This window comes from Saccopteryx bilineata, chromosome 3 (assembly GCF_036850765.1).
Source record: "Saccopteryx bilineata isolate mSacBil1 chromosome 3, mSacBil1_pri_phased_curated, whole genome shotgun sequence".
Classification (NCBI taxonomy): domain Eukaryota; kingdom Metazoa; phylum Chordata; class Mammalia; order Chiroptera; family Emballonuridae; genus Saccopteryx; species Saccopteryx bilineata.
The window spans coordinates 268641086-268655833 of NC_089492.1; the positions used below are offsets into that span (position 1 = coordinate 268641086).

At 53.8% G+C, this 14748-nt stretch overlaps 1 protein-coding gene across 1 annotated transcript; it reads left to right on the forward strand.

The window, feature by feature from the left end:
• Positions 1-473: 473 nt before the first annotated feature.
• FNDC5 (fibronectin type III domain containing 5) lies at positions 474-12444 on the forward strand. Its single transcript, XM_066269753.1, has 7 exons — positions 474-612; positions 3532-3816; positions 5400-5515; positions 6350-6548; positions 6913-7002; positions 9872-10005; positions 10377-12444. The coding sequence occupies exons 2-7, from the start codon at positions 3618-3620 to the stop codon at positions 10380-10382; spliced, it is 744 nt and encodes a 247-aa protein (XP_066125850.1). The 5' UTR covers positions 474-612; positions 3532-3617; the 3' UTR covers positions 10383-12444.
• The last annotated feature ends 2304 nt before the right edge of the window (positions 12445-14748 follow it).

Consider the following 14748-nt stretch of genomic DNA (forward strand, 5'->3'; position numbering starts at 1 on the left):
GGAAGGTTGTACCCCCAAATCCACAACTCTCCAAATCCTCCCGGTCTTCCATGTCCCAGCTCCAGCAGCTCTTCTCCATCTCGCTCAAACTCAGACACATCCATCACCCCCTCCCAATGCCCTACATCTACCTGGGGTTATAACTGGAGCGGACAGCAGGTGGCGCTGAAGCTCCCTATTCCCCTGCCTGGGCTGCACTCTAGACCCCACTAGGACCCGTCCCCCCCCCCCCTTTTCTACCCAGCAGGGACAGTAGTGGGTTCTGTGACCTCTAGGTGACCCCTCTCATTCCTGTTGGCTCCTGCGAGGAGACCCAAGGAGGCTCCAGTTGCTCCTGCAGGCCCTGAGTTGTCTTTTCCTGCCTGGTGGGTGAGGGGGTCCCTCGGGGCCAAGCTGCAGCTGGTGGGGCGGAGCCGGGAGGGGTGGAGCGGAAGGCAGCTGCCACAGAAAGAGAAATGAGAAACGAGAAGGGGGAAAAATCGAAAAAAAAGAAAGAAGAGATAAAGGACAGAGCGAGAAGTGCTCTGGTTCCCAGGGCTCCTATCCCAAACAGGTGGACCAGGGGACTGCCCTCTGGACCAGCGTTCCAACTGACTTTCACCTGAGGACAAGGTATGCGGCTGCGGAAAGAGATGGGGCCGGGGCAGTGTCAGCCTGCCATGCAGAGCCAGCCCGGTGGTGCTGAGGGGCGGGCCAATTGATTCCGCTGCTGTTCTCAGCAAGAACGCCTGAGCCCCTTCCCATCTCACCCCTTACAAGCTGACCAAACAGAAACCGGGGAGGCAATGCAAGGAGTCCTTGGGATGAGCATTAGGAGATGAGGGCTCTATTGCTGCTCCTGATTCATTCTGTGAATTTACACTAAGTGCTTTCATCTGGACTTCAGTTTCTTCATCTAAAAGGCGGAGGGGGTGGGGGAGATCTTGAAGATAGGTCTATGGCATAACTTTGCAAGTCGCCTTGCAAAGGATTAGCCCTTCCAGGGGCCTCTGGAAGACCAGAATCCTTTAAGATCCAAAGGAATGCCCCCTCCCAGTGGTGGAATTTCAGGAGGTGGGGAGAGGGGCTTATTTGGAAAGATGGGCAGCACCCTTGGTGTCAGGGGCCCTGGCGCCCTGGTCTATATCTCTCTCCTCAACCTGTTTCTCAGGCACTCGGGGTGAATAGTGTCACAGTGTAAGGCCGGGGGCCGCGGCCATCACCACCAGGCAGGTGCAGGTTCCCATTAGATTCGGTCAGATGGTAAAGAAACAGTGGAGCCAAAAACTGGTGGGCCATTCCTTTTATTCTAGCCTCGCACTCAGCCAGCAAGTAAACACAAACACACAGGGCTCCAAAGCCCACTCATTCAGTGCTCACAAAGCTACTGACACATCTGGGTTTTCCTAGAATCAAAGGCCCCCACCAGTCTTATTCATCTCTGGTTCCCCATCTGCACAACTTCTCCCTCCTCATCTCTGTACAAACTGGCTTCTCCTTCAGCACCCTGCCATCTTGGCTGCCTTCTCTCCAGCACTCTTCCTCCTGCCCTCACTCTGCAAAAATATGGCTTCCTTCCTTTCCCTTCTTCTTTTTAAAACTTTTTGGTGTGAAACCCCTCCTCCAGCACACATTAGCTTAACAAAGCCCCTTCCCAAGCAGGAAGGTAATTAGTAGTTTCACCTGGCAGTGGCCATTTTTAACAATAAAAGTGAGCAAACTCCAAAAATACAAATTTTACAAACTCATTTGCCCAACACATCGGGTGGAGGTGGGGAGCTTCCCTAGCTGGCTGGTGTTCCAGAGAACCTCATTTGGGAGAGGGTGGTGGGTGCAGGGTGAAGACATTTATTTCTCTGGCACTCCAAGATCAGAAAAGAAGTGGATTGGGTAGAATGGTGTGTGGGACCGAGGTAGAGACAGGATGTTCCAAGGTAATGAAGAAGGGGTCATCCAAGTCCTTTAATTAACTGTGGCTGCTCGCCCTGGCTCCAAAGCCCCTGAACTTTAGAGTTATTAGCTCATTCACTGCTCATAGCATTCAGCCGCACCAGACTAGGAGGAGGGGGGAAGGGAACTGAAGCCACTCTTCTCTCACCCTGCTCTTGGGAAGAGATTGTTCTAGGTTGTTCTCTGGGTAGGAAGGAGTTGCCATAAGCAAATTCTAGAATTTTAGCAATCCCAGGGTAACTGGGTTCACTTTAGGTGGAGAGACAGTAGTGTCAAGCACAGGTATGGGAGCCAGATCAGCCTGTGTTCAAATCTTGGCTCTGCTGTGCGTCCTCGGTCAAGTCAAGGAACCTCTCCAAGCTGCAGTCTCCTGTACGGAATTCAAACAGGAGAGTAGGGACTTATAGGTGAGAAATAAGTGATGTGATTCAAGTAAAGGCCTTTGCACAGTATCTGGCACCTAGGAGATGTTCATTGCTACTCTCTTTATGGAGATAAGAATGGAGACCCAAAGAGGGGAAAGAACTGGCCCTGGGGGGAGGGGGGAGTCACAGAGCTTGGCCATCCAGGGAGTCAGAGCACCCTCTTCCCGGCCCATGGTAAATACTGAGCACCTACCCTACGCTCTATGGCCACCCCATCGCTACTGTCATTATTCCCCTCAGCTCACTTCTGCCCTAGCCAGCAAGCCCTCGGGTCTGGGATGGAGTGAGGGGTGGGGACTTCCCGAGGCCTAAGGACAGAAGAGGCACGGAGGAATGTTGGGAAAATAAGTTTGTAAAATGTTTTTTTTTATTTGTTCACTTTTATTGTTAAAAATGGCTACTGCCCAGATATGTGATCTGTGACACTACTAATTACCTTCCTGCTTGGGAAGGGGCTTTGTTATGCTAATGTGTGCTGGAGGAGGGGTTTCATGCCAAAAAGTTTTAAGAAGAAGGAGGAGGAAGCAGCCCATGTCTTTGCAGAGTGAGAGCAGGGAGGAAGTGTGCGGAGAAGAAAGCAGCCAAGATGGCAGGGTGCTGAAGGAAAAACCAGTCTGTGCAGAGAGGGACAAGGTGTGCAGACGGAGAACAGAGGTGAGGGCTCTTGCGAGCTCCGCTGAGACTGATGTGTGTGTGTGGGGGGGGCCTTTGATTCTAGGAAAAACCGGAAAAGATTCTCCTGGTTGTCGAACAGGAGAGCATGTGAGTGGGTTTTGGTGCCCCGTGTGTTTGTTTTTACTCGCCAGCTGGTTGCGAGGCTAGAATAAAGGTATGGCCCACCAGTTTTCGGCTCCGTTGTTTCTTTACCATCTGTCCGGATCTAATGGGAACCTGCGTGTGAATGGCCACGGTGGCGGCGGCCCCTGGCCTTTCAAGGAGCATCCTATAGCACTTGCTCCCCTCCCTTGGGAAAGGGCAGAGATGAGGTCCAGGTCCGGGCGGTGTGCTAGGGGAGCGGGGCAGCGAGGCTGAGGCTGAGCGCGGCGGGGCGCAGAGCACGCTGTTTGTGTTCCCGCCCAGCGAGAGGGTGGGAGCGACCAGTCGGTGGGCCCCGCGTGGGGAGCGGGGGTGGTGGGGCGCCCTCCGCCCTCACCCCGCCCCGCGCCTCTCCCCGCAGCGGGGGCGCCCCGCCCCCCGGGCGCCCGACGTGGACGCGGCCGCTGCCGCCGCCGCCGCGCGGGAGTCGCTGTCCGCGGAGCCGACATGCAGGCGGCGCCGGGCGGCGCGGGGCGGCCGGGCCGCGGGCCTGAGCTCAAGCGCCAGCGGCCGCCGAGCGCCGGAGCCGCGTCCCCCTGCGCCGCCCCGCACCGGCCGGCCGGAGCCGCCGCCATGCACCCCGGGCCGCCCCGCGCCGCGCTCCGCCTGTGGCTGAGCTGCGTCTGCCTCGCGCTGGTGCAGGCGGGTAAGGGGGCCCGGGAGGGGTCTCGACGCGGGCGGGGTGGCGGGAGTCCTCAGTTCCTTCCCCTGCTCTCTGGGAACCCGTCTCTGCCCCCTCACTACCCCTTAAGGCCACCCCCAGCCTCTTCCCTGCCTTCTTGACCTCCAGATCCTTCCTTCAGCCCCCAAATCCCTTTCGGACACCCCAGCCCTGGTGTCTAGGGTCTTGTGACCCTCAGTCCCCTCATACCAGTGCCCTGAGCCCAGGCCTTTGCCTCGGGTGCCCTCACTCCCTTCCCTGGCCGTGGGAGCAGCTAAGGACACCAGTCCCCCAACCTTCCTCGCTGTCCCCAAAGCCCCGCAGGCCAACTCTGCAGGTCAGAGCTGGATGGGGTCCCAGCGGGGTCCCAGTGTGCGTGAGCCTGTGGGAGGAGGATAGGGACTGGCACTGACAGCACCTGGGGCGAGGGTGGCCCCCTGAGCCTGGTGCATTCAGTGTCTGGCCTGTCCCGTGGGGCCTGGCTTCACCCTGCCCAGCCTCCCCTGAGGCCCTGTCTCTGTCCCTTCCAGCTGCTGTCACCTAGCTCATCTCTCCCTCTGTCCATCTCTCCGATGCTCAGTGCTGTCTCTCTCACAGCTTCCATCTCTGTGTCTGTCTCTGATACCCCACTTGTCTGTTTCTCTGGAATGTGTCTGCTGACACCTGTCTGTGTCCTTCTGTCTCTCTTCCGGTCCACATCTGGCTTTGTCTCCTCTTGGGCCTCCCGTCCACTCATCTGTGGGGAGAGGGGTGCAGCTCAGGCCCAGGTCTTCCCCTATCAGCACCTGCCCCTTGTGAGAGGTAGAGGCTGTGTGACTCCACTGCCCCTCTCCTGGAAGGGTCTTCCTTCCCTGACCACCGCTGCCCCCATCACATCCTACTTCCTTCTCAACTGACCCCTTGATCGTCTTCCCACATCCAGAAGGCCCTACCCTGTACTCCTGCTTCTCCGCCAAGGGGCCCTGCTCTCAGTGACCCTGTCCTCCCTACAACCTCCCCACCTGCTTCTTGGAACCCACGGAGGCCCTTCCACAGACTTCGTTCTGCCTGAGTCACCACAATCCTGAGGGATCCTCTCTTGGTCCTCACTCCCACCCCAGCCTGGTTCTTCTCAACCTCAGGGTCTTTCCTCTTTCCTCAAGGTCACCCACATGACAGTGCAGTACTGTAGAAAGAGCACTGGACTGGGATTCCTTCTGACTGCTTTTCATTAGACTAACCTTCAACTCCTGCAACCCTGGCCACCTATATCTCCCCCGTGCCTGTCCCCCCCACCTCTTAACGCCTCTCCGCTAGACCTGGTCTTAGTCCAGGGCCTCAATTTTAGCTTGGATCCCTGGTAAGGCCTGTTGTGGCCATCTGAGGCTCCCATCCTGGACACAAGGAGCCTGTGGCCTCTCTGGCCTGGCCCTACGACCCATTAAGGGACTGAAGCCCTGTGCCAATCCCACGGGGGCCTTGGTTTCTTCCTTCCCCCACTGCACGGATTCCCCAGGTTTCCACTGATGAGACTGGGCCTGCACCTCACAGCAAGGGGTGCTCAGGCTCAGGTGCCTTCCCACCCCCAGACAGTCCCTCGGCCCCAGTGAACGTCACTGTCAGGCACCTCAAGGCCAACTCTGCAGTGGTGAGCTGGGACGTCCTGGAGGATGAGGTTGTCATTGGATTTGCCATCTCTCAGCAGGTAACCTTCTAGGAGGGAAAAACACACCAAGATAGTGGTGGGTGGGGGAGGAGAAAGGAAAAGGACTGAGGAGCAAGACAGATGGGCAGAAAGTTGTACATATGGCTTGAAAGCCCCCCCCCCCCATCCAGGGGATCAGTCAGTGGGGGAGGGCCCCAGAGCCTTTGTTTGGAACCTGGGAATTAAGAGCGTGGCTTAGGCCCTGGCCGGTTGGCTCAGCGGTAGAGCGTCGGTCTGGCGTGCGGGGGACCCGGGTTCAATTACCAGCCAGGGCACATAGGAGAAGCGCCCATTTGCTTCTCCACCCCCCCCCTTCTTCTCTGTCTCTCTCTTCTCCTCCCGCAGCCAAGGCTCCATTGGAGCAAAGATGGCCCGGGCACTGGGATCGCTCCTTGGCCTCTGCCCCAGGCGCTAGAGTGGCTCTGGTCGCGGCAGAGCGACGCCCCGGAGGGGCAGAGCGTCGCCCCCTGGTGGGCGTGCCGGGTGGATCCCGGTCGGGCGCATGCGGGAGTCTGTCTGACTGTCTCTGTTTCCAGCTTCAGAAACATACAAAAAAAAAAAAAAGAGCGTGGCTTTGATCTTAGACCTGAGATTTGGATCTGGCTCAAGTTCTCAAGAATTGTATGACTTTGGGCAACTTCCCTAAGCTCTCTGACCTGTCTCCTCATCTGTAAAATGGAGATAATGGTATCTGTAGAGGTGTTGGAATGCATAAATAAGATTGTGGATGCGAAGGGCTTAGCATGGTAGCCAGGTGAGATCACCGCAGGAGAGGAGGCAGAGCGGGGTGGTGACTGGGCACTGCAAACAGTGGGCTGGCTCTTGCTTTGGCAGAAGAAGGATGTGCGGATGCTGCGCTTCATCCAGGAGGTGAACACCACCACCCGCTCGTGCGCCCTCTGGGACCTGGAGGAGGACACGGAATACATTGTGCATGTGCAAGCCATCTCCATTCAGGGCCAGAGTCCGGCCAGCGAGCCAGTGCTCTTCAAGACACCCCGGGAGGCTGAGAAGATGGCATCCAAGAACAAAGGCAGGCCCTGGTCACTGTTAGGAAGGGACGGGTGGGATGGGACTGGTTGGGGCCAGAGCAGTAGGAATTTGAGGGAAGCACTAACTTCCCGTTCCCCCTCCCAACCCTTGCCTGCTTCTCAGCAAACAGTACCTGAGAGAGAGAGAGGAGGTCACTCTGGTGACCCAGTCCAACGGGTATATAAACACTTCATTTTGGATTGTCTTATCGCTGCTACTCCACGTAGCCATCAGCACGTTCTAGAATCTTTTTTTGTTAGATGTGTGGGCACCTGTAGGAATAAACACTTAATACCTTGGGCTTGGCCACAGAGGAGTGGCTAGAGGAAGAAGGGAGTCCAAATCGAGTGTCTCTCTCCCCACAGATGAGGTGACCATGAAGGAGATGGGGAGGAACCAGCAGCTGCAGACAGGCGAGGTGCTGATCATCGTCGTGGTCCTGTTCATGTGGGCCGGTGAGTTCCCTTACCCTCTGGGAAGTGGAGGACCCCGACTAGAGCTTCTCTCTTACAGAAACGAAGGGCAAGAGGCCTGGAGGTGGCCAAGAGGTCAGAAGTTCCTAAGTCCTGCCTGGGACAGCTCTGGGGACCAGAGATGATCCCTTCTCTAACTCAGCCCTCCCCAAAACAATAGCATATTGAGAGCTGCCTTGTAGGACTGTAGCAGTATTTTCTCTTCCCCTCCCTCCAGCCCCGGTGGTGACACAGCCACAGCCCCTTTGCCTTCTGACCACTGCACAGCAGCCTGTCCCCCCTCTTCTGGGTTCCTGTGCCTCCAGGTGCTGCAGGCCTGTGCAGCGCAGGCTGCGGATGCCCCCAGCCTTCTCATCCTCCTGCCCCGGCTCTGAGCCTCCTTAAAGCCCCCCAGTCCGTTCACTAGAGTGCCGCTCCTGCCTCAGTGCCCACAGCACACTGTTTGCCCCCTCTTCAGCCCTTCTTAGATAGATTAGTCGAGCTTATCTCTCTTTCTTTTCCCTCTTATTTGTGAGCTCCCCGAGGATAAAGATCACATTTCATTTTTACACTCAGCTGGCATTTTTGAACAGCCCTTCGTTCAGTACAGTGCCACATTCCAGATAGCTCTTCCGGGCTCTCACCAAGCTGCTAGGGCTGGGTGAACTGGCCACATGACTGTATCGGTGAGAGGAGCCCTGTCGTACTGTGTATGGGAGCAGAAAGAGGGAATTGTTCTGGGGCTAGAAGGAGAAGACAGGAGAAACACAAAGAGTGGTCACATGGGGTTTGAGCTTTGACGGGTGAATAGGAGTTCACCAGGCAGCCAAAAATAAAAAATAAAAAACAGAAAGAAAGAAAGGAAAGGGCCTGACCTGTGTTGGCACAATGGATAGAGCATCAACCTGGAACGCTGAAGTTACCAGTTCAAAACCCTGGGCTTGCCAGGTCAAGGCACATATGGAAGTTGATGCTTCCTGCTCTTCCCCCCCTTCTCTCTCTCTCTCTCCTCTCTCTAAAATGAATAAAATCTAAAAAAAAAAAAAAAGAAAGGAAGGGTGTTCTAGGCACAGTGTGTTCAAGATACAAATTAGCCTCACCAGGCGGTGGCGCAGTGAATAGAGCATCAGACTCGAGGACCCAGGTTCGAGACCCTGAGGTCTCCAGCTTGAGCGTGGGCTCATCTGGTTTGAGCAAAGCTCACCAGCTTGGACCCAAGGTCGCTGGCTCAAGCAAGGGGTTACTCGGTCTGCTAAAGGCCCGTGGTCAAGGCACATATGAGAAAGCAATCAATGAACAACTAAGGTGTCACGATGTGCAACGAAAAACTAATGATCGATGCTTCTCATCTCTCTGTTCCTGTCTGTCTGTCCTTGTCTAATCCTCTCTCTGACTCTATCTCTGTAAAAAAAAAAAAAACCTTTAAAAAAAAGATACAAATTAAGTTCAGTCTGGCTCAGTGCAGCTGTGGCCCAAGAAAGACAGTAGGGGATGGGGGAGTGAAGGATTGCCATGCCGTGGGCTTGGACAGCAGGCCGAAGCTGTATTCACATGGTGTGTGACAGGGCAGGCTCTCTCAGGTAGAATTTGGGAAAAAATGTTCCATAGGCACATAAAAAAAGAGGCACTTGGGGGGGAAAAAACAGGAAAAACAAAGGATTCCACAAAGGAGGAGGTTTGTTTACGGTGCATTATTAAACTTGGCACAGATAGTATTTACATAATTATAACAATATAAACATAGCGAGTTAACCCAAAATTGTCATGTAGTTCTGTTAGGATGTTGGGGCAGAAAGTAGGGAGAGTTGTTAGGTTTTATCTACCATGGTGGGAAGTCAACAGATAATGACTAAAACAGATCAAGAAATAACCACTATAAAACAAGTATAGAAGTAAAAATGAGGAAAACACAAGAATTGGAGTTGGCTGCCTTAATACTATCCAACTTTTAAAACAGTTTACGTTCATGTAGTTTAGTTTGATAACAATGACCATTTAACGGAGTGCATGCAGGTCCTGGGGTGCACGTCCCAGCTCCACCCCCGAGCGACCTTGAGTAAGTTAGCTAGGCTCTGCCTCAGCATCCTCACTCCTCACCTGGGGATGGTAATAGGGCCAGCCCCTCACAGTGCTGTGAGGATTGAGTGAGCCAGAACATGTCAGTGTACACATAGCACAGGGCTTGGTACTTGCTCAACAAACGCTATTTCTGGGATTTTTTTTTTTTTTTTTCCTGAAGTTGGAAACAGGGAGGCAGTCAGACAGACTCCCGCATGCGCCCAACCGGGATCCACCCGGCACGCCCACCAGGGGGCGATGCTCTGCCCATCTGGGGCGTCACAACCAGAGCCATTCTAGTGCCTGAGGCAGAGGCCACAAAGCCATCCCCAGCGCCTGGGCCAACTTTGCTCCACTGGAGCCTTGGCTGCGGGAGGGGAAGAGAGAGACAGAGAGGAAGGAGAGGGGGAGGGGTGGAGAAGCAGATGGGCGCTTCTCCTGTGTGCCCTGGCCGGGAATCAAACCCAGGACTCCTGCACACCAGGCCAACACTCTACCACTGAGCCAACCAGCCAGGGCCTTCAACAAACGTTATTTCTATTTTCCCATAAAGCAAAAGGGGAGAATTCAGAGGTTTAAAAGAAGGGGAGGGAGGAGACACAACCAAATGCATGTTGTAGGAAGACCTGCCCAGCAGCAGTGAAGGGGGTGGTCACAGGTGGACACAGGAGCCAGAAGCCAGAGGCAAACAAACTGTTGCAGTAGTGCAGGTGAGAGACCATCTGGAACTCGGTACCTAACAGGAGCTCGGCAAGTGATCATGGGAAGGAAGCAGGCGGGCAAGGACTCTGACTGCTCTCCCTTGTCCCCATAGGCGTCATTGTCCTCTTCTGCCGCCAGTATGACATTATCAAGGACAACGAACCCAATAACAACAAGGAAAAAACCAAGAGTGCGTCAGAAACCAGCACACCAGAGCACCAAGGCGGGGGCCTTCTCCGCAGCAAGGTGAGGGCAGGACTTGGGCCTGGGTGGGCAGCCCCATGGCTCATGCACCAGAAGTCTCTGGGCTGCAGAAGGGGTTAGCTCAGTGCCTGGCATGGCTACAGCTGGGCAGAGCCAAGCTTGGCTGCTGTCTGTGACCCAGGGGACACAGCAAATTGATTTTGGATCCTCTCTTGTTGCAGGATGACAGGGGCCAGTGGGGGTTAAAAGGTGTGTGTGGGGGGGACGACAGAGAATGGGGAGGACAGAATTCTTGGTTGGTGTGGGACAGAGAATAGAGGGGTTTCTGAGCTCATTTCTGCTCCTGCTGTGCCGTGTGACGTCGGGCAGGTGCTTCACCTCTTTGTACCTCCATTTCCTCTTGTGTGAAACAGATCTGACACCTTTTCAGTGCTGGCTCTGAGCAGCTCAGAAGACAGCCAGTAGAGAATGAGAGGATCTCATGGTTCTGACGATGATTATCCAACAAACATCTGGCCCTCTCTACATTTCCTTCTCCCTCCAGCTCCTTGCTCCCTCTGGCTTACTGTCCTCTCTCTTGGCTTCTCACTTTCCGGCGCATTTTCCTGAAGCCTCTTACGAATCCTCATCTCCAGAAGCGCCTCACTGTCAGTGGCTGAGGCTGCACTGAGAGGCAGATCTCCAGGATGTGAGAACCAGCCGGCGGGGATGCTCTGCTGGGGTGGACCGGGTACCAGGGGCGGAGGGTCCAGGACCCAGACTTGGCCATTCAGCCGAGTGAGGCCGGGTTTGAGAAGGCAGAGACAAGACATCCAGGCAGGGCTACTCCTTTTCTTCCACACGGGACAAGAGCCTGGCTTTTAGGCTTGCAGCCCTGCTGCCCCCTTCCTTCTCATATCGTCCGTTTCCAACCTTGCAAGAAGTCTCTTCAGTTAGCCCTGGCCGCTTCTCTCATTTTTTTCCTCCCAGTTTCCAAACAAGCTTTCGGTGAACATCATCGAAGCGTGACTACCTGTCTGCAGGGAGAAGGATTTCATTTTTCTTCTCTGCTGGTCCCAGGTCCGTGGGCACAGGGAGAGGGAAGACTGTGGTGTAGGGGGAGGCATGGCTAGCTGCACAGTTCTCTCCCCCACCCCCATGTCCTAGTCTGGTGAAAGAGGCTGAACTACAAACCCAAATTCTGCAAAAAAAATAAACAAGCCACAAAACTCAAAGGCCTGGCCCCGTTCTGGAAAAGGCAGAGCTGCATGAGACATGGCCTCCTCTCGTCTCTTGGACTGGCTTCCTCTCTGAGAAGATGCACGAAGCTTCCGGGAGATGACAAACACTAAGACTGACTTGAGCTGTCTTTCAGACCAAGAACCATCAGGGAAGCCGTGGGGCTGCCTGCGGGGCAGGGTCATGGCTGCCATCAAGCCTTTTCTGAATCCAGCCATCAAGGACTTGTATGTGGTGTGATGCACAATGTCGTGAGTGTGTGAAATGTTTTCTGTTTTGTCTCTTGGCAAACACAACTGAAGGGCTTCACTCCAAAGGGCAAAGGGATCCCCTGAGCTGGTTGCCTGCATCCTGTCTTCTTTGGCCCTAATTTTGACTGTATGACCATCAGTCTGGGGTTTCAAGAAGAAAAAGGAGGAAAGAGACCTGGAAGGTAGGGCCCCATTTCTTTAGGAAAAGTCCCTTGGAGTTGTAACAATGCAGCTTGGACAACTGAAAAGGTACGTCCACGTGGGACATCCTGAGGGCTGCTGAACCACCCTCTGTGGTAGAAGCTGCTGGAAGGCAGGCCTGAGCCATTCAGTCAGGGCAGTCCTGGCCTCTGGGGTCTCCATATCTTGCCATTTCATCCAGGTTTCTGTGAAAGCTACCCAGGGTCTTCATGTCCTTCCCTAGAGCCTGTGTAGTGTGAAGTGACAGGTCTCTCTCTCTCCACTGCCCCTTTCTGGTTTAAAAAAAAATGGTGCTTGATAAGAGAAGGCAGACTCTTCCCTAGGACTGACAGGTTATGGCTGCTGAATGCCTGCATGGGAGATGGGCCTCTGCGTCTTCTGTCTTCCAGTGGTGGCTGAGGACAGGAGTGTGGCAGGACCATGCCTAGCACAAGCTTGGCACACAGCAGGCGCTCAGTGCATACCTGTTGAACTGAAATAGAGCAATAGCCCCCAAGCCAGAGAGCTGAATGAAAGCCATCACCCAGTGACACCCCTTCCTTCCGGTCTATAAGAGCTCTCAGGGCTGGGACGCTGCCACTCCGCTTTGCCCGAGTGTGGGACATGGGGAGGGAGGAGAGACGGGGTAGAAGGCAGATGTCAGCAGTACTAAGGGCTTCCTCATGGGAGGGCATGAGGCTTCACTCATTGTTTTGTGACTTCCATCCCTGCTGAATGGGGCTGCAAGGCCAAGGCTCCTTAGGGGAGAGGTCCTTACCTCTGATCCAGTTAGAGCAATAACCACTTTTTAAATGTAAAATAAAAAGACAAATGAAAAGGCACATCCTTGTCTCCTGGTAAATGCCCAAACGTTGTCCTCTTTTTCTGGCAGTTGGCAGCCAGTCAGTTCTCTCTCCATTTTGGCCTGCAGCTTCCCAGGGACATGCCTGCCAGCCAAGCTGGAGTTGGAAGGGAAATCTCGAACAGATGGGGGTACACGTGTAGGAGGAGAAAATAGCTGCTCCATCATTGTTATTGAGCCCCACCCCCGCCCCCCAAACCAGGCTTGGGCTGCCTCACCACATAGGTATGCAGGCTGGTGCTCAGTTTTTAAAACAGGGTTTTCCCCTCAGATGGGGATGGGTGCTTTCCCTGGCCAAAGGAATGCAGTTCTGCTGGGCGGAGTGAGGAGGGGAGTGTGAGCAGCTGTGAGCGCTGCCTGCTGCGCTCAGCGCTGGGCTCCAGCTCCGGGCTCCCTGCATGCAGCATGCTGTTCTGCGCTGTTAAAGGCACATTGTTATGATCCCAACAGCAGGCTGAGAGATGGAGTAATGGGGCCGCTAGCCAATGAGCAAACCAGGAAATGGGGCACCTTGAACATTTCGGTCAGAACCAGCAAGAGCTTGCAGAAAACATCTCAGGAGAGGGGTGTAGGTAGGCTGTTCTGGAAGGTTCTAAGACCAGAGGAAAGCAGGTCTTAGAGGCCGAGTGGGAAAGTGGGAAACAGAGCAGCACACAGAACTCTAAGCCAAACCTCAGTGAGATACTCCCCAGGTCCTCTGGGCCGGCAAAGTGCCAAGTGATGGAGAAGTCCGGTCAGCAGCAGCGCCAGGCAGAGAGCCATCGGGGGCACTCAGGAAGCACTGCTACGGTAGTTTCCTGCCTCCCTCCATGTGCCTGTGGTACGTCAGCTGAAGCTACGGGGAGAGGAGCGAGCAGCACTCCTGGCTTAAACTCCATTACTTTTAATTACCTCTCTACATCCTTAAGTTCTTTAACGACTGAGCTGTTCCTGAGTAACTGTAGTTGCACAGAAGCCTACAGCTGTGACTCGGGAAGTGGTCCTTTCTTCACCACTCGCTTAGATCTGCAGATGCCTAATAGCTTGGAGGGGCCCGGGTGAGACTGAGACCTGACTTGTAGCCAGCCCACAGTAGGCCTGTGGGAGGAATGCAGGACTGAGGCAGGAGACTGCCCTGTGATACACATAACATCTCAGGCCAATTCCTTGGGGGGCTTGGCTGCTTCCTCATCTGTCAAAACAAAGGGGTAGGTAAGAACAGGATTCCCAGACCCCACATATCACCCAGACTGGGAGCCCAGGGCTTTCTCACAGGAACAAAAGGAAAACCCCAGGTTTCAGGGAAGGACTGGGGAGTGTTTCTAAGGGGGCAGGAGGCCCTTTTCTCCCAATCCTGTTCCCTTAACCACCAGCTGTTCAGTATGGGTCCCCTCTAGAACCCACTTTTAAGATCTCTAATTCAACCCTTTCCAGGAATATGTAACATCTCAGCAAATATCATGCAATATTTCAGACTTCTTACGTCTCACCTTAGTTTCTTTTGGATTTTGTTTTTAAGTAGCCTCCAAGAACAAACTGTTTATATAAATAGGACATCATATCCCCCCAGCTCCAAAGCCACCAAGCTCCATCAGTACATTATTCCCAAACCTTCAAATGCTACTTGAAGCTAAACTAAAGGAGATCTTTGTATACAGAGTTCCTTAAAGATATATTTCAGGACTAGCACATAGCCTGCTTTGAAGACTGTCCAATTACATTCTACCCCTTCTTAACGGGTGCTAGCCAGGGTCAGGGTCAGATTTTCTTGATGGCATGTTCCAGTTGTTGTAGGGAAAGGACAGGTGGAAGGATTGACAAGGCAGGAGTTTGTTCATGAAGGAATTCCACTACTGACCAGTTGACACTTCCTGTGACAAGTGGAAATTTTTTTCCAGACAGGTGCTCTGGCATACAAAGCAAGCACACCTTCGAATCAGCTTAGGGATAGTTGTTTTCTCTTTAGAAAGCAGGGCGACAGAAGAGCAGAGAACTTAATTTCCTAGTTTTAGGTGCCTGGGTTTTTTTCTTCATATAGAAGCTCAAAACGGGAATGCTTTAAAGAATGGTCACAGAATGAGCCCATTCCTTTTAGAAGGTCCATTTTTCCTTCTCACTTTTCTCTGAAACAAACTAAGTTTCAGAGAATCCAGTCTGGTCTCTGAAACCTTGAAGCCTACAGTCACCCACTGCTCAAAAGGAAGCAAGCAATTACTAGACAAAGGATTGTCTACCTGACTGGAACAAAATAAGTATGTACAGGTCAGAAGCACTTCACATTCAGACAAGAATATC